The sequence below is a fragment of the Chiroxiphia lanceolata genome, chromosome Z (assembly GCF_009829145.1).
Source record: "Chiroxiphia lanceolata isolate bChiLan1 chromosome Z, bChiLan1.pri, whole genome shotgun sequence".
In the NCBI taxonomy this organism is placed as follows: Eukaryota; Metazoa; Chordata; class Aves; order Passeriformes; family Pipridae; genus Chiroxiphia; species Chiroxiphia lanceolata.
The window spans coordinates 12,043,595-12,069,475 of record NC_045671.1 but is presented as its reverse complement, the minus strand read 5'-3'; the positions used below and the strand labels follow the sequence as shown (position 1 = coordinate 12,069,475).

The window sequence follows — 25,881 nt, the reverse complement described above, 5'->3', positions numbered from 1 at the left end:
ATAGCTATTGCTAAAGCTTCATGGCTTTCCTGTAGCTACATTGATTTAAATGGCTGAAGTTCTGGGCTCTAACTTTCAGCAAAAGCTGACGAACTGGCAAGTTCTACAGAAGTAAGTTTGAAAGCAGAGTGATGTAATCAAGAGCAGCTGGGCAAAAGGAGCTCCGTATACACATGCCCTTAGACAGAGCACACCATTCTCTAAGGCAAATACCAGATAAAGCAAATGAGAAAAAACCTGCTAGCTCAGCGTTTTTGTAAATGGAGAAGTACCTTCCCCCCTCACTGTGGTTACCACTGTGCTCAGAAAATAATGACTCTTTGGCCCATCCCCCTCCCCTGACTGTACCACTACCTCTAGCTGGCTGGGGTGACCAAAAAACCACATAATATAATATCTGAAGTCATTATATTAAAAATACTTTGTCATTATGCACCATAAATGCTTTCCACTTGGAATTAGTTAATGGAGAAATATTTTGGCTCTTTTTGCTAAAGGCGTTTTCTTTGCTTGCAAGGTTGTTCAGAAAAAGCTCCCTGAACTTTGAACCGTATCTGCAAAGTGAGATAAACAAGAGCCATATAAATACCACAGCCCTTTTCCCCACACTGTTTTCTTCTGCAGCAGAGCCAGGGGGAGCTGCCAAGAAGGGGGAGGAGGAAAAGGGTAAGTGTGCTGGGTTTGCTGTGAAAGACTTTCATGACTTAAGATTTGGCAGTGTGTCTGCTTGTTTCTTTGGCTGAAAAGGCTGACTGTGGAAATTTCCATTGGAAACAAACTATAGAGTTGAAATGTGAAGCGAAGTTTAGTGCAGAACATAGCTCTCCTGTGGTTCACAGGGTGAGACAGCTGTTGCTGGGCACTGTATGCCACTGCTGCAGGAGGCTACTATAAAGGCATAGAAAGATCTCAAAATGTCCTAAGAGTTCTATGTGTGTAGAATGGATGTAAAGGCAGGAGGTTTTCCTCATATGTGGAAAGAGTGAAAAAAAGGGCTCTATTGGTATCTATTGGACCGCAGTTTAGTCTTCAAAGTACTGTACCTGAAATGCTTTAGGTAGAACTGCAGAAAAGAAACATTAGGAACAGCTGGATTTCACAAATGCAGCAGCCGGCTCTTGTTTTAAAAGATCAATTATTAAAATGTTTTAATTTTCTTAGAATAGGACAAGATTGATGAAACACATGTTATTTATCAGACCTTGTTGTTTCCAAACTATTCTGTGTTCACTATGAGACTTTGATGTAAGTGGTGAAGTTATACAATTCCACAACCTGGGACATGTTGGAGAGCAACTTTATAATTTTATGTGTTGCTCGATAATGAGTATTTTCTGAACATTTCAAGCCAAAATTGTGATGTCCATGGAGTAAAAGGAAAAGGTAATTACAGAATTTCTCATGTGCTTTGGTTTTCATAAACATTAAAAGGACTAAGTGTGGATAGGAGATTTTGTAAGTTCTGAGGAATCCTGAAACTCAGTCTTCATTTCCTGTTTTTGCAAAATTGTTTCTAGTGCCTGTCTTTTTAAGAGATTTTTACAAAGGGATCCAAATTCTCCAGGAAGACCTGAAAAAAAATCTTGAAATCTTTTTTTATTATTTTCTGCCAGGTTCTGAAGTACTTACTGGGTACCGAAATACAGTGTTGGTGCATGTACTTTTAATTCAGTGGAATTACCCTGGAATCTGAAGTGAACTGGTCTAGATTCTTACTACTGTAAACTGGCTGAGCACAATCGATTTCAAAAAACAAGAAACAGGCCACTTTAAAATCACTGAAGTGGTAAAAACAATTAAGAAGAATTTACAAAGAGGAAGAAATAACTTAGTCTGATTAGTAGTATTAAGAGAAAATCCATTTATTCTAAGTGGTTATTTTCAGCTGTTCAGATGCAATAACAATCCCCCTAACAACAATAACAGCAGCGAGAAAAAAACAACAAAAAAACCCAAACAAGCAAAAACACCTGTATATTAAATATAGGGGAACTCCACTGCAAAATCAAAGACACTGAGCAGTAAACAAAGTAGCTCAACTTTATTCTTGAAGGTTTGACTTTTTCTTTTCTGGACTGAATGGAGCCAAAATGCTGCTGTGTTTTTTTATGGGAACTTTAGGTATTGATCTCACTTTTATTTTCTCTCTTCTCAGGGAAAGCCCAGCCATGTGGGCAGGGCTGGGGCTAGTTCTGGCTCTCTGCCTCCTCCCAGGAGGAGGGACTGAAGTCCAGAACTGCCAGGAGCCCCCGGAATGGCGTATTGGGGAGGAGAACCCAATGCTGAACTCCAGAGGCACAGTGACAGTGGTGGCTCTCCTCCAGGCTAGCTGATTATTGTGCCGGCTGCAGGCTTCCAGGTAAGCATAAGTGCCTTCCGAGTTTTTGTTACCCAGCTGAGGATACTATGTGTGCCCTACTACAATACACTCAATGAACTCTGGCTGCCTCAATTGCCACCACTACAGCTGGAATATGTGACCTAGTAACCAGTTTCACTCTCAGCAGGAGGGTTCTGACTTCAAATCTTCTCCAAATTATATTTACAACCTATTAGTGTGATCCACTTGACATTAATGAAACCCAAACCACACAAAAACCTAAGAGAAACAGTTCCTCAAGGTTATGCTTCAGTTAGGAACAGATGATTAAGACAGCAAAGATGCTGAAGCCAAGAAACATCACAATTCTCTAACATGACTAGATCACATGAAACAGAGATCTGTGAGCACTCATTTTTTACACAAGATCTGTAGGGGAAAAGACAAATCAAAACATGATTTTAATGTGCTTTTCCAGCCTGTGTTCAGCAGTCCTCTATATACATATGTCATTTGCAAATGACACCAAGTTGGGGGGGAGTGTTGATCAGCTGGAAGGCAGGAGGGCTCTGCAGAGGGACCTGGACAAGCTGGAAAAAAGGTCTGATTCCAATGGGATGAGGTTCAACAAGGCCAAGCACCGGGTCCTGCCCTTTGGCCACAACAACCCCCTGCAGCGCTACAGGCTGGGCACAGAGTGGTTGGAGAGCAGCCAGACAGAAAGGGACCTGGGAGTTTGGATTGACAGGAAGCTGAACATGAGCCAGCAGTGTGCCCAGGTGGCCAAGAAGGCCAATGGCATCCTGGTCTGGATCAGGAACAGTGTGGCCAGCAGGAACAGGGAAGTGATTCTTCCCTGTACTCAGCGCTGGTGAGGCCACACCTGGAGTACTGTGTCCAGTTCTGGGCCCCTCAGTTCAGGAAGGATATTGAGGTGCTGGAGCAGGTCCAGAGAAGAGCAACAAGGCTGGTGAGGGGACTTGAGCACAAGTCCTATGAGGAGAGGCTGAGGGAGCTGGGGTTGTTCAGCCTGGAAAAGAGGAGGCTCAGGGGAGACCTCATCATTCTCTACAACTCCCTGAAAGGAGGTTGTAGCCAGGTGGTGGTTGGTCTCTTCTCCCAGGCAACCAGCAGTAGGACAAGCTCTGCCAGGGGAAGTTTAGGTTGGATATTAGGAAGATATATTTTACAGAGAGGGTAATCAGGCATTGGAATGGGCTGCCCAGGGAAGTGGTGGATTCTCCGTCCCTGGAGGTTTTTAAGATGAGACTGGATGTGGCACTTAGTGCCATGGTCTAGTAACCACAGCAGTGTTGTATCAAGGGTTGGACTTGATGATCTTGGAGGTCCTTTCCAATCCGGCTGATTCTATGATTCTATGATATATAAAAATCCAGAAGATCAGGTAAAGACTGGCCTTTCAAAAATGAGATGAAATATTCAAAGAAGTCAGCTGTGTTGTGTTTTCATGCAGGACTGGGACATTGGGGCTGTGATTTCTAGAACCCACTCTTTGCAAATAATTAGCTATCATGACAGTCACGGTAGCAAGAAAATAATTATGAGATGACCCAAACAGGAATTGTATAAAGCCTTTATCTTGGATTCATTCAGCGATCATGAAATCAGTTTGGCGTAAAAATTAATAATACTGGTTTCAGACTTGGATTTTAGTCACAGTAAGGACATCTGAGTTTGCCCCTCTTGGCTGCATAACTTCATAGTACAATAGGCTTTGCAAGTTTACTAAGAATTGGATTTGAAAAAGTACTGGTAAATCTCTAGCTCCATCAAAGTCAAAAGTGGGCTTTGCAGTTGGCTTTCAAGGTATTTAGGTTTGATTCTCACATTTCAGAAAAATTTAAAAGAATTTTCCACATTCTAGATTATTTCCTGTAACTGAAAAATTAAAGTTTTCTAGAGCAGCTCAATAGGAAGGATACAAACGAAAAGGAAGAAACCCCACATCAAGCAAGAAATCGGCTTTCTGAACTATTAGCAGAGATAGACTTTTGTGATGAAAAGCCAGAGGAAAGACTAACAGCTGCCAGACAGGTTGTGCAGCATTTCTATAGCACTCATTTTGCCCCCGCTGCTGTAATAGCCCTTTTCTGGCCATTATAGAAAATAGCCATGTCAAGATGAGTGGGAGAGCTGTCGACCTTTTACTGCAGGTTTGCTTTCTTGATATTTCATTTTTCTGCTGTATTTATGGTGTGTGTTCTTTAACCAACTGTATGACCAAAACCTCAGTATTCGAATAAAGGCATCAAATAAACTCTGTTAGACCACAGAGACTATGAAAGAGCTGACATAAAAGTAACACTGAATTCAGTCTGAAAACAGATGTCTGATTTACTGCATTCTACTTACAAGGACAGGACTCATGGCATATGAGCTGTTGCAAAGTCTGGTTTAGTGACAGCATAGTTGATAGTCATGGAAAATGGCAAGAATGTTTTAATAGTGTTAGACTGTTGCCATTAAAACTGGGATAAAATAACTTCCACTGTAATAAAAGCAAGATGGAGCATATTCACTTCTGTGGCAAATCTTATGATTCTCTAATGATTTATGGTCTTGCTTCTCTGCATTCCCACTAGATTGGAGGACCTGCGAGTAAAGTTAGAGAATGAAGGACTGGTCAACATCTCGTATGTGGTTGTCAACCATCAGGGAGCTCAGTCCCAGAGGGAATTGCACCTACTGAAAGGAAGTGTTTCAGACTATATTACTGTCTACCAGCAAGAAGAACAACAGGATGATGTCTGGACTACCTTAAATGGAAACAAGGATGACTTTCTCATCTATGACAGGTGTGTGTTTACAGAGAAACACAGGAAAATATTTGTATATATTTAGAGTAATGCTTAGTAAATCTATGTTATTTCATTTATGTGCAAATAACAAAGACATCGTTATCAACTTCTTAGCTGAAGTTTACTGGAAAAAAAAAGTCTACTTTTGCATAAGAAATTTTGGAATAAATAATTTTTTCTTTATAATTACTGTATATTTAGATTAATGTAACTGAGTGTAGAATTTGATAACTTTTTTCTTGTTTTATGCTGTTTTTATTTTCAGACAACTTCATTACACCCATGCATGTCAAAGTAGAATCAAAGAGGAAAGCTATCCAAGTTCTAGTGGAAACATTTTGACCAGAGTTGTTGAAAATGTAGACATATGGAAAAATTAGTCTGCAGTTGAAACTTAAAACTTCAGCAGAAAATAACTTTTTGATACAGGATTCTGGCACTTGTATATTTTGGCAGAGCCAGTAATAACTGCAACTGAAATCTATCCAAGTTATGTTACTGTAATGAGCATTCCAAGTGGGTTTACCTGTTGCTGGACATGTACTGCAGACACGTAAGGTGCTAAGGCTAGAGGCCCACACATAGGTGGATATTAAGAAGATGCCCTTGTGTACAGGTTCTGGATTTACTCAGCTCCTTCAAACTGACCAGTAGCGTAGTCAAGTGCATATCAGAACACTCAAGTAGGGACTTGGAGCAAATAGGCAGCATAAAAATCCCCTTATGTACACTAAATCTGTAATGGAGATGCACCACAATACACTTTCCAATCAAAATACATGTGAGGTTGCATAAAAACATGTTGTAAGGATGCAACAACTGCTGTGCAAACAGCCCTACTCATTAGCCAGATAACCTGTAATGAGTGTACCTTTGCTAGTCTAAGGGCTCCTAACACAGAAGCTTCTGCCAGTACAGCTAGAAATCTCTCTTCACGCTACTGGCTGATGCAGTTGAGCAGGCAACCATTGTAAACTCCTTGAACAGGGACACTCTCCATGGGACTATACAGCTTGGGTGGATTGATGCGAATAAAGTGAGATGTGATGAGAAGAGAGATTTAATTTCAGGTACATTTAACCACAAAGTTCTTTCTCTCCTTAGATGTGGCCGTCTGGTGTATCATCTGGGACTGCCCTATTCCTTCCTGCGTTTCCAATATGTAGAAGAAGCTATTAAGATTGCATACTGTGGAAACAAGTGTGGAAACTGCTCTTACACGGTATTTTCTTGTCTCATCTGTGTATACTAGGACAGGAAACTAGATTTGACTGGTACTTAAATGTGTGATTAATCCACAAAAACATGATTTAGAATTTACACATTTCATGTGTCTTGACAGAGAGGTTTTAAATATTTTTCCATATTAATTAGATCTAATTTATAATAGACTGATTATCAGAATAGTTGCCTGTGATAGAAATAATTGTCAGGAACCTAAATGTAATCTTGGAGGCTAATTCTGTTTGTGGATTTATATACAGCTAGTGAGCAATTAGCTACTCCAGTCTTGGGGGATGGGTAAGGACATAAACGGATGGTATTTTTTTAAACCTGAGAATCAAATCCAAGCTGGTTTGAGGTAATATTCATTTTAGTTTGCATTTAAACATAGTAATTTTAAAAAGTGATAATACAAGATGACAAATTATTCTTACCGCTATAAAAGAAGGGTAGCTTTGTTTTATGTATAATTAAAGATCAGAACTACTTTAAGGATTATCAAGAAATGTACATACATAGTCATGAAAGTTCACTAAGAATAATAATTTTGGATCCCATAATGCAGTTTTCCATCTAAATATAGGCCACAGGCAGGTCAGATGTGGGATCTAGAAAAAAAATACTTCTTGTTAGCGATTACTGGAATTATAATTGCTAAAAGCTTGTATTAAAAGCCCTGTTATCAGTGGTGTTTCAGTGAAAGGTTATTTTTTATACATTCATACATTCTTCAACAAGGTGGCACAAATAATTTAAAACTGGATTTCAGGTTCTGCAAAAATGTTAAGATAATTAATATTTTACAACTAGTTAAATACTCTGCCTTGTATTTAATGTAAGCCTCCGTTTTTCAGGAACCTGATATTGATGATGTATGTGAAAACATCACCAGAAAAGCAGATAAGCTGGAAGAGAGAGAACCCAAACCAACTGGTCAACACCCACATCACCACAACCTGCACAGACATGGGCACCACCACCGCCACCACCACCGCCACGGCAGTCATCGTCCCAAAAATGAGAATGGCCAGACTTCCTCTGAAACTGAGAGACATCATCCTCACAGCGGCTGGCATCACAGAGTGTTTGGCCATCACAGACATGATCACTTAGGTAGTCATGATCAGGTAGACACTGCTCCTCCAGGAGAAAGTGTGAAAATTACACAAGAGAAAAAGCTATGAAAAAAAGGGAAAAACAGGTGTAAGAACCAGTTGACTTGAAATTGGCAGACAGCATCAGACTTGACTTCTAGTAGCTGATGCTGTCATTGTCGACACCTTCTGTTTGAAGAGTTAGGAAATTCTGTCACTTGACAGTGTCACGGAGCACTTCCAAATTCTTGCAGGTGACATAGCGAGCTGGCAGCAGAGGACATCACTGAGTCCTGACAGTGACGTTTGCTCTCTGCTGCCTGACAGTCGCCAGCAGCAGGAGAAAGTGAAACCAGTGACACCTGACAGTGACAGGAAAAGGCGACAAACTGAGCCTGAAAAACAAACTAAGCACCTTCAGAATGCAAGGGAATCCTGCTAACTAAATTCATATGGTTGCAAGAGTAGAAAAATGGACAGATTAGGTGTTTTTATTGCCTCAGATTAAAAATTACAGTGACAGGTGTGTGGAGTTAAAATATTGCAAAGAAGTAGACTTTTGGAGCAGTCCTCTTAGAATTACAGAATACCTGTCAAATTCCATCACTGAGAAGCATCATAATTTAGTGGAATTTAATTGACCCCTAGTTGGTTTTTCAGGTGCACTGGGAAGGTGTCTGCATTCTTGATTAATTTGTCTTTCTTGCTTTTCTTCTAACATTCTGCTTGCATTTTTGAGGACAGGAGCATAAACTATGACCTAGGGGCTCCTGTCTGATGTTTTGCAATAAAGAACAGAAGATAACCAAGACAGACAGTTTAATCACTTTTTATTCAAAAGTTGAGTTAGTTTTTTTCCTAACCTGGGGATACAAACTATGTACACAAAAAGTTACTCCTAAGCAATGTGACAAAATAACTTTTTGTTGAAAATGTAATATACAAACAGTAACTGAATTATTTTAAAGTAACAGATTTATATGCTTCACTTTTGTGGCTTAGGTACAATAAAAGGATCCATTAATACATAATCCTACTAAATCAGTAAGATCATGCCTAAAGTGAGAAGCAGTGTTAACAGCTCTTCATGCAGAATCAGTGTCAGAATCAATAAGAGGGAGGGATAAAATGAGTTTAATCTTAGTATAATGTTTATCTTTGTTTATAACTGTGCTGAATTTGATAAATCTGTATCAATTAGTAAGGTAACATACCACTGTAACTTGTATAATTTCTCTGTCTGTAGCTTAGCATTTCTAATGTTTGATTAACTGAATGGAAGTAAAACCAGTTGTTTGAAGGATTTCTGGATGAAGAAAATAATATTTATGAAAGGAAAACTGCTATGAAAGCTACACCATAATTAATGATGGTTTGATAGGGAAATTATTACTCCTGCAAAACCTGAGTCTTTTTATTGTGAATGCTGATTAGCAAGAGTGTAGCCCTGCATATACACAGAGTGCATGCCTTTGGAATATTTGACAAGAGTGTTTTCAATAAAAAATACTATCTTCATATATTGTTTTGACTTTGAGATACACAGTTTAAATACACTGTCTGTATTTTGCATTGTATGTACTACTGAAATACTTCATGTCATTTACTCAAAATCGCTTCCGTTTTAAGTGCAAGTCTTGGCCTTTATGAAGACGTTGTTCTAAGTCTTTTATGGTGTTTCGGAGAAATTCAATTTCCTTGTTTTTCTCCTCCTGGAGATGCTGCAGCTTCTGTAAAAATGCAAGAAAGGCTTCATTGTTAAACATCACACAGAATTATATAACAATACAATTTGCTATTGCAAATGAGAAATTTTCTAATAAGAATATTTTTCCTCATTAGTTTGTATCACAAAATGACCAAGATTACTTCTTCAGAATCCTATTTTTGTGACATCCCAAAATCTCAAGCCTACCAAAAAAATAATGCCCATACACAGTTTATATCAGTGTCATTTATGTCATCTATCTTAAGTTTCCAGGTTAGCCATTCTGGTGGTTAGAAAACCACCTCACACGTGGTCTTTGTTGTTGAACCCCAGCGGTATCAATATGCAAAAAGACACGACAGTTGGACTTGGTGATCTTAAAAGTCTGTCCTATGTTAAATTATTCTATGATTCTATGAATTTAGTTGTCTAGGTGTGGGAGGGATATGTGGGAGAGAACACACAGACACAGACAAAACCCAGGGAAGTCCTGTTTCAAACAGGCTGTAACAGTACAGCTCCTGTTGACCACGGACTATTAAAGCACATACCCTTCGATAGATACTTTGTGGCAAGACAGAAGCATCTGAAAATGACTTGGTGGTTTTATCCTGAGCTCTTGCTAATTTAGCATTGAACTGAAAGAACAAGGCAAAGATAAAACAATAAGAACCATCAGGAAAAAAAGGTATAGTAAATAATTCAAACAAAATTTTCACTTTTTTTTAGTTGCATTTTTTAACCTGAGACTAGTAATAACAGGTTTATCTACTAATTAATCCTAGGCAAATGTAGCAATGTAGGTTTATTTAAAAGAAAGAATGCCATGACAAGTTATGTTTCTTTTTTAAAAAGCCTTAAAATATTTCAAAAGGTATGCAGTAGAAATACGATCAAAAAGATGTAGATGTAAAGAACATTACTGAAAAAAAAATAAAATTGAAGGCTCCTGAGCCACATGTCTACAGGAAGGGAAAATGCAGAGGATGCTAAAGACCTCTGAAACCATCATCCTTCCCTCATGTTCCAAAAGTAACTCAGCATGAACACTTCCACACTTTATTTCTTTTTTTGATATGTGAAAGATTTGAAGTATTTCCTTAATTATTTCTGTAATGAGAGTGGTTTAAAACCTGAGCAATTAAATACATGTTGAATACTTTGACTTAAATCTCTGCAGGATTCTAATTTTTTATTGGAGTTTTATTACAAAAGTAAATTGTAATATATATTCCCATCATTTAGAAATTAAAAACAAGAAAGTTAAGCAGAAAATGCTGTTTAATTTTTTTTATGCCTCAAAAGCTTAGAAAATTTTCAAAGTAGTTTAATTTAAAACAAGAACAGAGCAAACTTCAGCCTCCCCATACAGTAGGTAGAACTTGATTCCTGAGCAGAAGTGAGTCGGTTTCCATTGAGGAAGGGAGCTTATGCTTCCCTTATCTTTGTAAAGACAATAATTTTTTAAGTTTTCTAGATTCCATCATATTATATTGTTAAGTACTAATTAATGTTTTTCACTAGAGTCTCTTTGAAGTTTACCCAATGCCCAGTTCATCTTTAAGTCAGCCTTGTAATGCATACCTCTATCTGCAGTTTAATTATTTCATTTTGCTTCTCTTCATTTTGAATTTTCAGCTGTCTCGTTAGCTCTAGTATTTCCAGTTCTTTTTTCTCTCTCTCTTCTCTATACTCCATTTCTTTTACTTCAACTAGCAACAAAGTAACACCAAATATTATGATTATCGAAGATTCTTTGATGGAAAAATAACATAATTTCCTAAATATTAAAACTTTCTTGAATATCAGGTGACCATTTCATTGGAAAACATCTTCATTCAAGCAAAAACCATATCAAAGTGATTGAAAACCACCCTGTCCCATCCCAGTAAGATGGTGTCTCTTTAAAAAAAATCATCGTGTTTTACAAAACTTTTCTAGTTGTTTTCAGTTATGTGGATGACCAAAAATCCTCTTCAAGGTTATGCCTCTAATGGAAAAAATTAATACTGAAATAAGATTTTTCTCATTGCAATATTATTTATTTGTTAAAATAATGTCCTACTCTCCTGAACAGAGATAGAACACTCTAACAGCAGTCTAGCTGACAGTTCAAAGCAAGTTTCCAGTCTACACTTTACCCAAAATTTCAGTCCTTCAGATTTTTAGGTCCAAGTTCCCAGCATCTGTTCTAACTGTTTGGGAATTTCTGCTCATCCTGCGTTGCTGTACTATTGCCTTATTGTCACTGTCTACTCTTTAGCAAAGATAAAATTCAGATAAACACTGTCCACTTCTAGTGTTCATATGTTTCCACTAAAAAGTGGAACTTTTAGAGGAAATGTAGCTCCTACAGGTTATACATGTTTTACCTCATACAACAGCATTCAGTCTTCAGAGAACTTACATTTTTTCCTTATATCGCAATTCAACTGTGTTATTTCTAATTTATGGTCGTCCTCTTTGTTTTTAATTTCTTTCATGAGTTTCTCTATCTGATCTTTATATTCCTGTGAATGTAAAATGGTTTATAAAAACTTTGCAGATTCTGCAAAGCACAACAATTAGGCAAAAATTATATGCTCTATAATATATGCTCTATAATTCAGTACTTGTTTGATCCTCAATCTTGTAAATTCAACATGCCAAATTACTTCTTACACAGTCTGGTCTGGCTGAAGTCCACAGATGAAAAATGTAGCAGATTTCGTTGTATTGCAGCTGTCAGCTAACATAAAATTAGAAATTGTACTTCTTAAGAGAACAGGTAAATGGAGAGGTAATATTCCTTTCCCCACTCTGGGATCTGACACAGTGCAGTTAGTTCAGGCACTACAGTTTTACTTTTGTGGATCTTTGACTCTAAGATTGCATTAAAAAGTTGTATTTTAAGTATGAATTTTGTTAGTATTGCTTATACCAAGGATTCCACAACTTTATACTGGCAGCAGTAGAAATACCAGCAGCAGCGATGCTGGTGGCACTGATACTCAGAGTCTGAGCATGCAAACTGTAGAAATATTGGTATAAATATTTAATTTTAACCCATAGTACAAACACAGGCAAAGTAAATCAGCAGTGAGATTCCTAATCCTATACAGGTAACAGATCTGCATTTTGTGCACAGAGAACTAACACAGCTTATGACTAGCCCTGCTGTTTTTACCTCCTTTGCAAAAATGAGTGCCATAGATAGAAAGTAGAGAGATCATAAATGGAATTTATTATGAGACAGAGATAAGAGATAGAGACCTATTATCTTTGTAGTATTTATTTCCAAAGAAACTAGAAAAAATTCAGACCATTCTTGATTCTCTGGCAGGACAACCAAGTATCTTGAATATAAAACCCTTATTTCCACACAAAAAATTATTTTAATACAACAGATTAGAATTTAAAGCTGAATTTAAAGCTACATAGAGCTAAAAACCCCAAATACATCTTAGACTGAGACAGAGTTCTCAGCACATATATGGTTTTAATCTCTCAGTTCTTTTAACACCTTCTTACATGGGTGCTGTCATGAGATCAACCCTTCTCTTTTTACGCATGATAAACATTGAGAAGAGCAACAATAAAGGTGTCAACAGCAAACCTAAGAATATAAAGATATATGAACTGCTACAATAGAGATAAAATATTATTCCTCTACCTAAAGAATGAACATTTGTGACTTACCTCTTCAGAAGCCTTTAATTTATCTTCCAAGGTGTGAATGGTATCCTTCAGTCTATCATTTTCATCTACATAAATAAAAAACTAGATAACACACTAAAAAATACATTTTGACTATATCATTAGCATGAAAGCAGAATAAGGAAATTACTTTCATTTTTTGACTTGGGTGAACTGTAAGAAACTTTTTTATACGCATTATAATCATCATTTACAGAATTATATTCTCTCATTCTACATTTTTTAACAATCGCAGTTTAATAATAATATTTGCCTGGTACTACTACTTGGAAATGTCTTTAGCCTCCTGGTAAATGATGCATTCAAGAAAATCTAAATGCAAAGTTCTTTGACTCGGAAAATAAAAGATTTTTATCATGGCTACAACAGTTTCAAACTGGAAGATGCAAATCTTTAAGTACTTGTTTCCTAAAAACTAGAAAGTAGTATCTAAAAAACAGAATTTAGGAAAAATAGATGCTTTTTTTAAAATTAGTATCGGTTTGAGTATTAAAAGCAGTAATATACTTCCAGTTTTAGAGGTTTATTAATATTTATGCTAATATGCTTTGAACACATAATTGTTATAAAGTTAACTACAGCGGAACAGTAGTATAAAGATATAGCAAATATTTATGTATTTTATTTTCAAATAAAAATTAGTAATTTTCAAGTATTTATGGATAACAGCAAAACTTGAAGAACATTATACTATGGATTAAGACTCCTTGGTTTAACATAGTGATAAAAACTATTCATAAATGCTTTAATAGTCTACAGACAAAAGGCTGAATGATGCTTTCTAACCTCTTGTAAAATTGCCTGTGCTATACCGAAATAAATTTAAAGCCCAAGTATTGATTAAAATAACCTCACTGAAGCAGAACTTTTTTACATGTGGATTCTAAGTAGAATAATAGAAATAGACATTTATTACTGCACAAGATTGATCTGAGATATATTTTTTTTACTTTCTGGTTTTCTGGCAGTGAGTTTCTCTGTCTTGAAAAACCAGTAAATATAAACAAAAACATTAAATGCCTGCTCATTTGAAATTACAGTACAGCATATATAAGAACATATTTGCCTTTACCTTTGACATTACACTGGCTTTCAATGGTTTGTGTTAGACCACTTATCACATTCTGTAAAGTAGTGCATTCTAAAAGAAATAAAAAATGCAGATTTTTTTGAATAATTTCTTCACAAGGAAGTTTACGTTTTGTTTATAAACTTCTGTCAAATATTTGATAATAATTTTGATTAAACATTATTCTAAGTGTTCTTAGTGACTGTAGAAATAACACAGATTATTATTACATAGTTACTGCTTAATTTTAGTTTTTAGTTTGATGATAGATGAAAATCAATTTTATGAAGCTATACAAACAATTTCATAAAACTATTAAATTTTTGTTTCTAGCCAGAAAACAAGGATCTTATTGTTTTCTGATCAATAATAAAAGTTTTTCATATCAGTCTTCCAGCAATTTGCATATTTAATGAAACTGTGGCTTACTTTCCTGACAGCATTTTTGCCAAGTTTTTTTTTTTTTAAGAAGATCAACCATATTCACTCATTGCAGTCTCTCACCCACTTTTTAGCGTATATTAACATTCATCTTATGGCTCAACATAAACTTGGAGTGATTCAGGATATGCTACTATACCCCTGTTATCTCAATTAATACAAAATAGTTATGTGCATTTATATCTATACACATGCAACCTGTTACCAGCTTGCATATTTGTGTTTCATGATTTTATTTTTTAAGCTGTATTTTAGATAGTTGAACACCATGTGTACTTCCTATAATATACCATTTGGTTCCAGTAAATACTACTTTTATCCCTTGCATGTTCCTTGTAAACTTACTAGTAAAGTCGCAAAACAGTCAAAAACTGGGAAAAGTGGAGACACTAAAACAGAATTTGTTTACTCTTTAAAATTCTTTATTTCCAGAGTGCTGCTGCATTTTGTAAGTGGGTTTTAACTTCCATAACAGATAAAAGTAGGATAAATAACAGTTACACGTCTCATCAGACTGGAGCTCCGTTGAAAACTGTGTATCATATAATTAAAGACCACGTTACAAATAATGGAGCCAGGAAGACGAACTAAGATCTCAGCTAAGAGATTCAGTTTTCCACTCAATCTTTTTGACTGCTAGCCTATTCTTCCATCGTCTGCTTTTCGTGCAGCCGAATACTTCAGCCGGATGCCCTCTCCCGTTACATGCTTCCAAAAAAACCAGCAGAGGGAGCACGAACAGCACAGAAACTGCCAGCCCTCACTTCGTGTACTGGATCAAAAGCATCTGTGGAAAAATCCTGTTCCAAGTCGGAAGCACTAGGTTAGCACGCCCATTTGTACCAACTAGTTCTACTACAAACTTCCTCCCGTTTGAAACTGTATGGAAACAAATTCAAATGCTTGTAATTCATGCAAAAATGGAAAGACACTAGAGCAGCGTCTAGCCTTCAAAAGAATAACAACTATTTGAGTGCAAGCCACTCTTCTGTTCAGTCCCAAGAATATCTGCTCACAAGAATGTCTTTCTTATCTTTAAAGGACATATCTTGGCAGACCCTGTAAGTAATTACAGTTGTGACTGGAAGAAATTACTGGGAACCCACAAGTTTTGCTTGTCTACATTATAGAGAAAAGCAAAATTTTGCTAAGTGATTGCAGCTTTGTGATCTCTGGCATATCTGTTATGGATTCTGTGTAGTTTCTTCCCTATAAAGACTATTCCCTACATGCAGAAAGATCACACAGCCTAATGCTCATTTTCCCTGCTTAATGACTACTTTATTGCAGTTTCATCCATCTGCACTTCTAACTGATTTTTTACAGGGCAATTACATCAACCACTTTTTTCTTTAACACCTTAGAAACACTAAGTAAACAAATAGGCAACTTTAAAGATGCTAAATAGAGTCACCTTAGGTGTTTCATAGATAATAATGTGATTACTTCCTTTTAAAAAACTACAGTAGAACATAGTTCAGAACTGTAGTACCACAAGAGTAAATTTAGTCATCATAGTGAAGGTTTAGGAGCAGAGAACAAGGATGCCAGACTTGCATCTGCCTTAAGTGGATCTGCAATGATTTACATAAAACAAAAACTGCCATTCTGAATCTCAACTTGGTGCAGCAAAGAACATATGAAGGGAAAATAAAGTTAATTTATGACCTTTCAGAAGGTGTATACTTGCCAAGCTGCTTATCTTTCCCCACTTCATCTGGGGTATAAGTGTTTCGCTGCCTTCTCTCTAGAGTTTTAGAAGTTTTCTTTTTTCCTTTGCTTTCCCTTCAGAATTCCTGGTCTTCTTTTACCTTAAACGGTTCTACAGAGAGACTTTTTGCACTCAAGGATATCAAGCAGCTCTCAGATTCTCACTTGCTGGAGATTTCTTGGGATATGAAATGCTACTATTTTCTGTTTCACATACTAACAGAGTTCTTCAAGCCAGGATAAAATTCCACCTCCTCCACCCCACTACCACTAGTAGCCACAAACCCTTCAGGATAGGTGCAACCACAGTCTTTCCTTCCATGGCACTCTTTCTTTCTGCTCCTCTGCTGTAAGCAATTTCTGTTGCCTTTGGGCCAGCTCTTTAAAAGAAACTTTGAGGAACTGGCTGAGTTGGTTCTGGAAAACAGTTTGGGACATAAGGCTAGGAGAAATCTTTTTTCCAAGCCACAACTGGCAATATCACTGTATAAACGCCATTCTCACAACTACAGTCTATCAGGATAACTGTTGCCAGAGCAAGAATGAAAGTATCAATGCTGTATTTGGTCTCTTGCATCTTCTCTAGTTCTGCACAGGATCCCTCTATAACCTCATCAATATTAAAGAGGGTGGGTTTTTTTTTAACCCACAGTGTTTTGACCTTCCAAAAGTTTTTTATGAACCATTTAACTTGAGATGCGAAACTTCTAGTACTCTGATTCTGAGTACAACATATGCCATCACCCCTTTTGAAGGGTCCACATGGCAGGTGAATTTAATAAAGGCGCAAAGCACAGAATCACAGAATGTGTCAGGTTGGAAAGGACCACAGTGAGTCATCTGGGCCAACCTCTATGCTCAAGCAGGGTCATCTCAGAGCACATGGCACAGGATTGTGTCTGGGCAATTCCTGAATATCTCCACTAAGAGAGACTCCACAACCTCTCTGAGCTTAACCTAATAGAACAATCATGATAACTGTTTTAATTTCTAAATACATTCTACCCCTTTGATATCTTTATTGTATTTTACTTCCTTATTATCAAGTAACTTTCAGAATCACCTCCTGGATATCCCACATTGTTCCAAGTTCGTGCTTCTCACTTTTTTTTTTTTTTGATACTGCTAGTAATATCTTTGCAATGTCTCCTACTCATTGATCAGAATCCTTGTCTTCCAAAAATTCTGCCTCCTGTCTATATCCGTATAACTTCCATGACTACAGTATTATTGAAATTTGTTTTTTCCTGACTATCCCTGGTTCATATTTCAGGCTGATTGCTCTGCTATTTTTACTTGGACTTCTGCCACCCACAATTTTTTTCCATGGTGTGTTTCAAAAGAAGCTCCACAGGCTGTTCTCTTCAGTTGTATCAGCATAACTATGTCATAAAATAATTTCTCTCTTGTCTCATCAAAGTGAGGCACTGCTGTTTATAAAGCTCAAATCTCTCTTCTGACTGTTATCTGTTTTCAGTACATTCTACTTCCTTGTTGCAGTCGACCCAGCTGCTCTGATTTCCCAAGTTGTCTCTTTCACTTTCTCTGCTACTTTTTATTCCACAGGTTTTACAGAAAGAATAATTTCTTCTTTTTGGCCACCTTTTCCTTTCCCCTTTTACAATCTATTTTATATAAACCCACTCTTCTCTGGTTTCATCAATAATGAAGCCTCTTGTTATGTTTCTGAGTGACTGTCCTGCACTGTCTTTTCTGCTTAATAAAGAGACAAGTGTCTCTGACTCAAACCAAAGTTCATCCAGTTCACTATTCCACTTCACAGTACCCAGTACAAAATACTTCAGGAAAGAGAAAAAAAAGCTGGATAAACACTACACTTGATACATCCTCTCAACTTCTAAAACACAGAAGTAAGGGAGACCTCAGTGAGAGATACGGTCTTCATGTTTGTCAAATTTTTTTTAAGTTTTTTTCCATGATATTTTTCTAATCTTATTGGACTATTCTACAATTCCGTTATCCACAGGATTTTGTGGAATTGATTTAACTTCATTTTGTAACGTCTGGGAAAGTTCCTCCTGTTGTAGGCTTCAAATCAATCAAGTTTTATTTCCATCTAGTTTTCTTATTACATTGGACAATGAATATTCATCCTGTAGTCACTTTCCCTGTGCCATTGACAATGTTGCAGCTATGAGTCATATCAGCTCTATTCTTTCTCTTCAGGCTAAAAAGTTTCCAGCCAACTTAAGTCTTCTTTCAGATGTTCCAAAACTGTGAACGAACCTCCTAGGTTCTTGGCTGCGCACAAGGCCATCTTAGAAAGAGTATAGCTGGTGACCTTGATGGAAGTTGATTCAGAAATGGTTGCCCCTCCTTCCCTTGGGAGCTGCTTTTAAGAGGCTTTCGCCCTGGGCCTAGGTGCAGCTGTGTTGCAGCCACATGCTAGACTCTGGTGATGATCTAGGGAGTGACTTTCTGGCTTGATATCAGACCTGCCTCATCACTGGAGACCTGGTGGTGATCCCTAGGTCATATCTGGCCTTTGTTACCATTTGTGAGCTCCATTCTGACTCAGCCTCCTGAGTCACTCCCTTCACTACATACTTGTTTGGTAATGTGCACTTTTGTCTGACCATGGCAGTCCTTGCTGGGCCAGCCCTGCATGGGTACAGTGGATGGTTGGTTAAGAGCCTACATCCATGGTCCTTGTTACATGATTGGTTCCTGATTCCCTGAGTCCTCCTCCCTCACAACAGAAAACCTTACCACCTTCTCTGTTACCTCTTCTTGTTCTGGTATGTTTGTTTTCATATGTGTGGACCAGAAAACTACATGAAAATCACAGACCTTACAGGGGCATGATGCTTTTTTCTCTTTTTCTTCCATCATCATGGTTATCACGATGTTTGCTTGTTTTAGCACTGATATTTTAAGAGAACTGTTCAGAGGACATCAAGATCTCTTTCCTGAGAAGCTGCCACCTAAGTCCAACCACTATTTATATAAAATGCCTCCCATACAAACTGCTACTGGTTTTGTATCACCTGTCATCCCATATCATGAGTTTTTTGGTATATCTGAATAGATTATCATGATTAGCAAACTTCACTCTCTTACTCAATAGCTTAATTCCTCAATTTCAATACTCAATTGCTGATTATGCTAAATTATCAAAGTCCCAGTGAAGATTTAAGTGAAACCAACTGGCAATCTCATTCTGGCATGAAACTAAGTTTATTCCTATCCTGTTTCCTAAGTTTTAGCAAGTTGATGTCCCAGAGACGAAAGTCCTACAAAAAGGTGCACCTTTCAGCAACTCTACCAGCTACAAAAAAATGAACAACCACAAATCTATGTTAAGTGCTAGATATTATTATCTCTTATTTCAAATACTCATCTGAAAACATACAGTTCTAGAATAAAACCAAAAATCTTAATTTTATAGTTTTCTCTTTAGTTCCTCCTTTATTTGGCAACATTTTAATTACACTCATAGATTTATAATTCCCACCTGTAAATGGTAAATACCATTTTATTACTTTTCATTGAACAGTTTGAATTCTCATAATATTAATGCAAACTGTTACTATGAGAGGGATTTAATTACGTGACCTAAGATTAGTAATTGCTGCTTTTCACACAGTATCTTAGATCCTTGCTATTTTATTTTTTATTTTATATGACTGAAAATAGTGGAAATGTCTCACAGAACTTCCTGAATATATGCAAAAATCATACCTTAATAAAAAGATAACTTACCTTCTTTTATTGATTCCTCCTTTGATTGGCTTAATGTTAGCAACCTGTTACATTTTTCCAGCTGATGAATCAGTAGGTTGTTTGCTTCATTAATTTCTGATATTTTCTAGAAAATTGGAAAAATGCTAACATTATATTAATATGTTTTAAGTTTTAAATCTTGAGTTTTAAATTAATTTAGCAATTTCACAACACTGCAGTCACAGACCTGTATTATTTCTCACAATTCAGGAAATTCCTTTATAGAGAAGAACAATGCTAGACTTGAGAGCCTGTGCTATTGCAAGTTTACCTGCAGAACTAAGAATGCTGACTTACATAATTAGTTATAAACTGTTTTCCTCTCAAAGTGGCTTCACAGAATTCACTTCTATGATGCCAAGATATAATTGGTATTATAAGGCATAACAATAAGCTGATACCACTTAAATTTTCACTTGAAAAGCTCTCAAAAATGTCACAAAATAATTATAGATAGCAGTTTCAACATTTTTTACCTTCTTCACTTACCTTTTCTATCTCTGAGAAGTCATCTAAAAGTTTATCAAGGTTCACCACACTGTTTTTTTTCATCGTTTCTTCATCACTGCGATTCATTTTTTTCTGAACCATATAATCTAATGATTAATATATATAAAAAAAATCTCTATGAATTCATATATTTCTCGTTCAAACTATATAAATTCTTAAGCACAGTTATAAGCAGAACAAAGTACACTCCTTTTTTAAAGCTAAAACTACTTTTGCATGTGAAGCTAAACTTCAGTCAACCTAAGATCTTGCATTTCCAGGAAGTACAACGAATGTCAGAAAAGCCCAAGTAAAAATTTATCAAACTGTTAGATGATATAGTTGAATTTGGAATTTTTGCTGCAACCAAAAAATTAACATGAATACACTTTCATAGACATAATGATGCACTAGGCACATACATCGAGACCTTCTACCTGTGTAGATGTTTTAATACTCAACTACTCAAGTTAACTTACATATTTTCTTATAAACAATGTGTGTTAAGATCCGTGATAGACATTGCAGCACATAAACCTTATTGTAGAATTAAAAAAATGGTATTTTGAAAAACACCCATATAATTCCAGATTATTATATACAATGCCTATTTTTATAAATTCTACTTAGAGAATCTTCAACATACATTTGCAAGATGGACCAGAAATACACAATATGGTTGCTTCTAAAAATATTTAAACTATCTCTGAACATCAGGCTCCATGAGACAAAAATTCCAACACCAGATAAACCATATGGTCCAAACAAAATCATCACTTCTGTGTGATAATGTGTGAATAGCCTTTTTACAAATAACAAAAAATTACAATAAGAGAGATGAAACAGAAGATAGAATGTGTTCATTATCCAGAAAGTGAATGGGTTTCCAGAGAAAAATACTGGCAGCAGAGTCAGGCTGGGATAGGTAAATGCACAACACTATTACAAAAATTACATAACTGAATTAATTTCTCAGTCTTTCAATATTTACAAGCCTTTATGTGTATGTAACTTCTTTACCAAAGCAGTAAGATACTTGTTCTGTGTGTTTCATATTCTGTTTTTTTTTTTTTGTACCCACTGTTTCCTCAGTGAGACTAAAATTAATGAGACTAAAACTAGTAAAGCTTTCTTTTTAAATCAACAATTTTTCAAAATATAGGTAACATTAAAGAATTAATGCTTCTAAGTTAAATTAGTGGGGTTTTGTTTTTTGGGTTGGGTGTTGTTGTTTTTTTTTTTAACAAAGTTAGCAATCGATGAATTTCTAACTTACTACAATGCAACGATTTGTTAAAATAGAGTTTTAAATATATATTCAGGACATTCAATTTTTTAAAACAATTACACATCTTAATATTCTATTAGCTGATAATCTAAATGTACTCTATGAATGTCAAGCCCTGGCCTTTCCAATCCTTATCATGGGCAGTATCTTGCATTTGTCAATCAGCATTTGTTTTTGTTATACTCTTAAATCTGTGTTCTACCCTCCTAATATTGACTGAGGATGGGAGTTCAGGGAGCTGCCGTTGCGTCCTGCTTTTAGTTTGTGTGTTTCCTTATTCTGTGGCATAATTTGTTTTCTCAGAAGACAGGATGTGCTCAGCACTTGGCAGCATTAGGCAACAGTGCCACTGGGAACAAAACTCCTGCTGAATTGAAACAGTAAATTAAAAAATAATGTATTATTAATGCCGTATTTTTCCAGCAGGAATATTCATCACTGTTATTTTTGTGCATATTACTGTGCACATGTTATGTCTTCCAAAGGCATTTTTGTTCAGCCTGCCACTCCTGTTTTGAACTATGATACTTATGCCACTGAGGGAAAATCAAATATTTAAACTGTAGTTTTGACTGCCATAAAATTGACACCTTCTTTTAATCTCTCTTTAGCTTCTTGCCACCCACGCTTTTTCAGTATCCTTTTTAAATTAGTCGGTTATCCAATTTTTGAAATTTAAAGTTTCTCTTTTTTTGGCTCCGTATGGCAGGGAAACCTATATTTTAATATATATTTATATATATATTTTTTAAAGTAGATATTATTTTTTTAAATTCATATCTCAACTAAATGTAGTTACTATTCAATAGGAGGCGTTTCAAACATTCCCGTCGTTTTCCGGCTCCCCACAATCCCCCCGGGCCCTCACAGGCACCTGAGGGAACCCGCGCGCTCCCCCGAAGGCGGGAACACGGCCCCGCCGGCGGAGCGTACCACTGCCGGTCCTGCAGGGGGCACTAACCTCCCCCTCCCCCAGCCCCTGATGGACTCGACCGGCCCCCGACTCACTGAAGCCGCCTTCCGGGTATTGGGGGGGGGGAACACCCCCTGAGCCTCCTCTTCTCCAGTTCTCTCAGCCGCTCCTCACAGGACTTAGACGTGTCCTCTTTAGACAGAAGCAGCTGCTAATTTACTTTATGAACCTAGGGCTGGTAAATGCCTGTGGCTGGAAGGAACGACGAAAGTTTGGGGGTCCACAAAACCTCGAAGTTTTTTGTAGTACGTTACACACTTGGCATGGAAATTGGTATGTTGGTCTCTGACTTACTGTATAAGCACATTACAGTTGGTTTTGGATAAAGGGGTAAGGTGAAAAGGGAGAGAGAGAGAGAGAGAGAGATAATCAAAAAGACAAGACAAGGAAAAGAAAAAGGGAAGGTTTGGGAAGGGCAGGTTTAGGAAGGTTTGGGAAGGTTAGGGAAGGGAAGGTTTGGGAAGGGAAGGTTTAGGAAGGTTTGGGAAGGTTAGGGAAGGGAAGGTTTGGGAAGGGAAGGGAAGGTTTGGGAAGGGAAGGTTAGGGAAGGGAAGGTTTGGGAAGGGAAGGTTAGGGAAGGGAAGGTTTGGGAAGGGAAGGTTTGGGAAGGAAAGGTTTGGGAAGGGAAGGTTTGGGAAGGGAAGGTTTGGGAAGGGAAGGTTTGGGAAGGGAAGGTTTGGGAAGCGAAGGGAAGGTTTGGGAAGGGGAGGGGAGGGAAGGGAAAGGAAGAAAGAAAAGAGAAAAGAAAAAGAAAAGAAAAGAAAAGAAAAAAGAAAAAAAAAGAAAAGAGAGAAAAAAGAAAAAAAGAGAAAAGAAAATAAAAAGAAAGAAAAAGAAAAAAAGAATAGAAGAGAAAAAACTGATTCCAGTGTTGGCCCAGATGATGGGATGTCCAGGGTCCTGGGGATGCTTCCTGGCCTTGTTGGGGGTACCTTTTCACAGATAGGTTTTGCCCCCCTGGAAATAAGTTTCCCACTTTCTAACCAAAGTAGTTTATCATGCGCAGTCTGTTTTCAGACCTTCCTGGAAATGAGTTGGAGGCTTCATCTGTCCTGTGTCATCTTGTTCCCACCCTACAGTCCATGGCCAGTTCTTGGTCTCTGTGCTGTGCTGTCTTGTGCTTATCTGCAGAATCTAGAACAACGAGATTTGTCCCAGAAAAGTGCTGCCCTAAGTCCACACGACCACCTTTTCCAGCCACATCTTATTCTTTCTTATAGTGTGTTATTACCAACAGTCCTTGGTTATTACCAACAATTCTTGTCTGTTATTACCAACAATCCTTTGTTGGCTCCACAGCCATCCAGCTATCCATTTCTGAGACATAGACATTAGCCCCTTATCTTCTGGGGTTCTACATAGTACAAATCAACTTGTTGTCAGAAATGCTAAATACACCATAGCTTTCTCAGATGCCCTGGTTTTGGTTGTAAGAAAGAAGGAAGATGTTACACCTTGAATGCTTTTTGATGCTGTCCTCACAGGTAGAGCTGTCTGCTCTGCAAATCAGAAGCTGTGGGTGCACGCAGGACCTTTCATGCTTGGAATATCCAGAGCAATAACAACCTGCTGTCGTGGTCACAAGTGCTGTTTGCAGACAGCTGCTTTATCGGAATGTCTGCGGGTTGGTTGTGTCCACTGGGACATTGACACAGACAAACTGATGAAAATAATTTTCATGAATGGAAGATCTGCAGCTGAGATACAAGGGAGGGAAGGACACAGTACCAAGAGTGTCACAACAACAGATACTAATAAAGAGGTACTCCTGTCATCTCCCAGTGAACTCAGTACATGCTACTCATGTTTTGTAGCTCACTTTCCCTGCTTCACTTACCAGTTTTTACAAAATCAGTTTCACAATTTGAGTTGTTCTTGTAAATTGCAGCACCACCGAAAATCTGTTCAAAAGGTTTGGTACTTAAAAAGAAAATAATTCCAAGTTAATAAAGTGATTTTTTAACCAAAGCAAAAGGTCATGCTCATCTTACACCTAGAAAAAGGTGCGTGGTCACTCTTGATTGCTATAAAGATAAAAAAACCCCACCAAACTCTGAGTGTAGTGAGCATTTTAATGCACAGTAAACCATACTATATTGCCCAGACTGGTTTCTGTATTAATTATTTAGTAGTGGTGTGTTGTATAGGTTACATTCACACAATGAAATGGAATGAAGACTGAAATCCAATTCTCATGATTAGACAAAAATGTTACCCTGTGGCTATATGTTATATTTGCAATAATGCTCTGCTAAATGACCTATATGTCATTTAAATAAGTCATATTTAAGTATAAGACATACAGGTAAGTATGTCATTTGACCACTGGGAAGGTGATTACTGTGAGCAGGCTGGGGGAAAATGCATTAAAAAAAAACTTTAAGGGAAAAATATATGACAGGTTTGGACACAGAAATACATGGCACAAAGTCTGTAAGACGGGTAGAACATCTAGCTTATAACACGTTTAGTAGTCAGCTAATATTCCTCTGTTTTAACTTTTAAAATATTGAGGCAGTTTAGTACTGCAAACTTCCAAGATATGAGATTTTTTTTCTGTAGTTCATTTACAGTTCATTCTAATTTTTTTTGGTCCTTTTATAGGGTGGCAACTTCTCTGGCAAGATAGTTCAAGAGTCTAGTGGTCACTGAAAAAATGTCTGATATCCACTGTGTATTAGACAAGTAGGGAGGTCTTTTCTGTGGAAAGCAGCAGGTAGTTTGTGGTGCTGTAAGAATACAGTGCAATTGACAGAGAGTTTCTAACACATATGCAAAACACAGATGCCTTTTTATTGCCCTTGTGAGCATCCCTGTACCAGAAACTTCTGTGCCAAAGTTTCTGTTCTGATGCGACACTGTTTCTGTTCTGGTTCTCACAAACAGCATCATCTGCATACATTTAAAATCTCCTGCTCAGGCATAGGCTTGAGCAGTTATTTACTGGTCTTCATGCCATTTTGATGGTCTTTAATACCCTTCTTTGCCATCTATAAGGCAGCTGTCTCCTTCGAGAACACACACAGGATCACTCTCGAGGAGAAAAGGCAACGCAGAAAGAACCGTGTCTTGCAGATTACACCATCTAAGGAGTCTTTCTGCTGCGCCTTTTGCAATCGGATATGTCTGTCACGTATTGGCCTCATAAGCCACCAGCGTGCCTGCAGCAAATGTGGATAGTGCCTTCCCAAATCTTCGTTCGAGAAGCCCAGCCATGATGATAATACCCTTCTTTGCAACCCCAGCCATATCAGATCTATGTGTCACATTCATTTACAGGCTTAAGATTTGCAAGATTCAACTTAG

The 25,881-nt window shown here is 37.2% G+C and overlaps 2 protein-coding genes across 4 annotated transcripts; one reads left to right on the top strand and one right to left on the bottom strand.

Moving 5' to 3' along the window:
- Positions 1-417: 417 nt before the first annotated feature.
- Positions 418-8,977, top strand: SELENOP (selenoprotein P). The gene is made up of 5 exons (XM_032675165.1): positions 418-666; positions 2,156-2,359; positions 4,924-5,136; positions 6,244-6,361; positions 7,218-8,977. The coding sequence occupies exons 2-5, from the start codon at positions 2,169-2,171 to the stop codon at positions 7,866-7,868; spliced, it is 1,173 nt and encodes a 390-aa protein (XP_032531056.1). The 5' UTR covers positions 418-666; positions 2,156-2,168; the 3' UTR covers positions 7,869-8,977.
- Positions 8,912-22,544, bottom strand: CCDC152 (coiled-coil domain containing 152). Of its 3 annotated transcripts, XM_032675167.1 has the most exons (9): positions 22,383-22,537; positions 20,315-20,407; positions 19,805-19,910; positions 13,934-14,002; positions 12,844-12,908; positions 11,573-11,675; positions 10,750-10,877; positions 9,717-9,803; positions 8,912-9,187 (listed from the first exon to the last, which is right to left on the bottom strand). In XM_032675167.1, exons 2-9 carry the CDS (start codon positions 20,399-20,401, stop codon positions 9,065-9,067), a joined length of 768 nt encoding a protein of 255 aa, XP_032531058.1. In that variant the 5' UTR covers positions 20,402-20,407; positions 22,383-22,537; the 3' UTR covers positions 8,912-9,064. The 3 variants fall into 3 exon arrangements, with proteins under 3 accessions (XP_032531058.1, XP_032531059.1, XP_032531057.1); XM_032675168.1 differs by lacking the exon at positions 9,717-9,803 and having other exon boundaries at positions 22,383-22,541; XM_032675166.1 differs by lacking the exon at positions 8,912-9,187 and having other exon boundaries at positions 9,564-9,803; positions 22,383-22,544.
- Between the last annotated feature and the right edge of the window lie 3,337 nt (positions 22,545-25,881).

Excerpts from the sequence above, each read along its gene's own strand:
- CCDC152 (XM_032675166.1), bottom strand. The coding sequence starts at position 20,401 with ATGAATCGCAGTGATGAAGAAACGATGAAAAAAAACAGTGTGGTGAAC. Across the intron at positions 11,676-12,843 it reads AATTAAAGGCTTCTGAAGAG|GAATATAAAGATCAGATAGA; the intron begins GTAAGTCACAAA and ends TTACATTCACAG. Across the intron at positions 10,878-11,572 it reads TTGCGATATAAGGAAAAAAT|TTGAAGTAAAAGAAATGGAG; the intron begins GTAAGTTCTCTG and ends CTTTGTTGCTAG.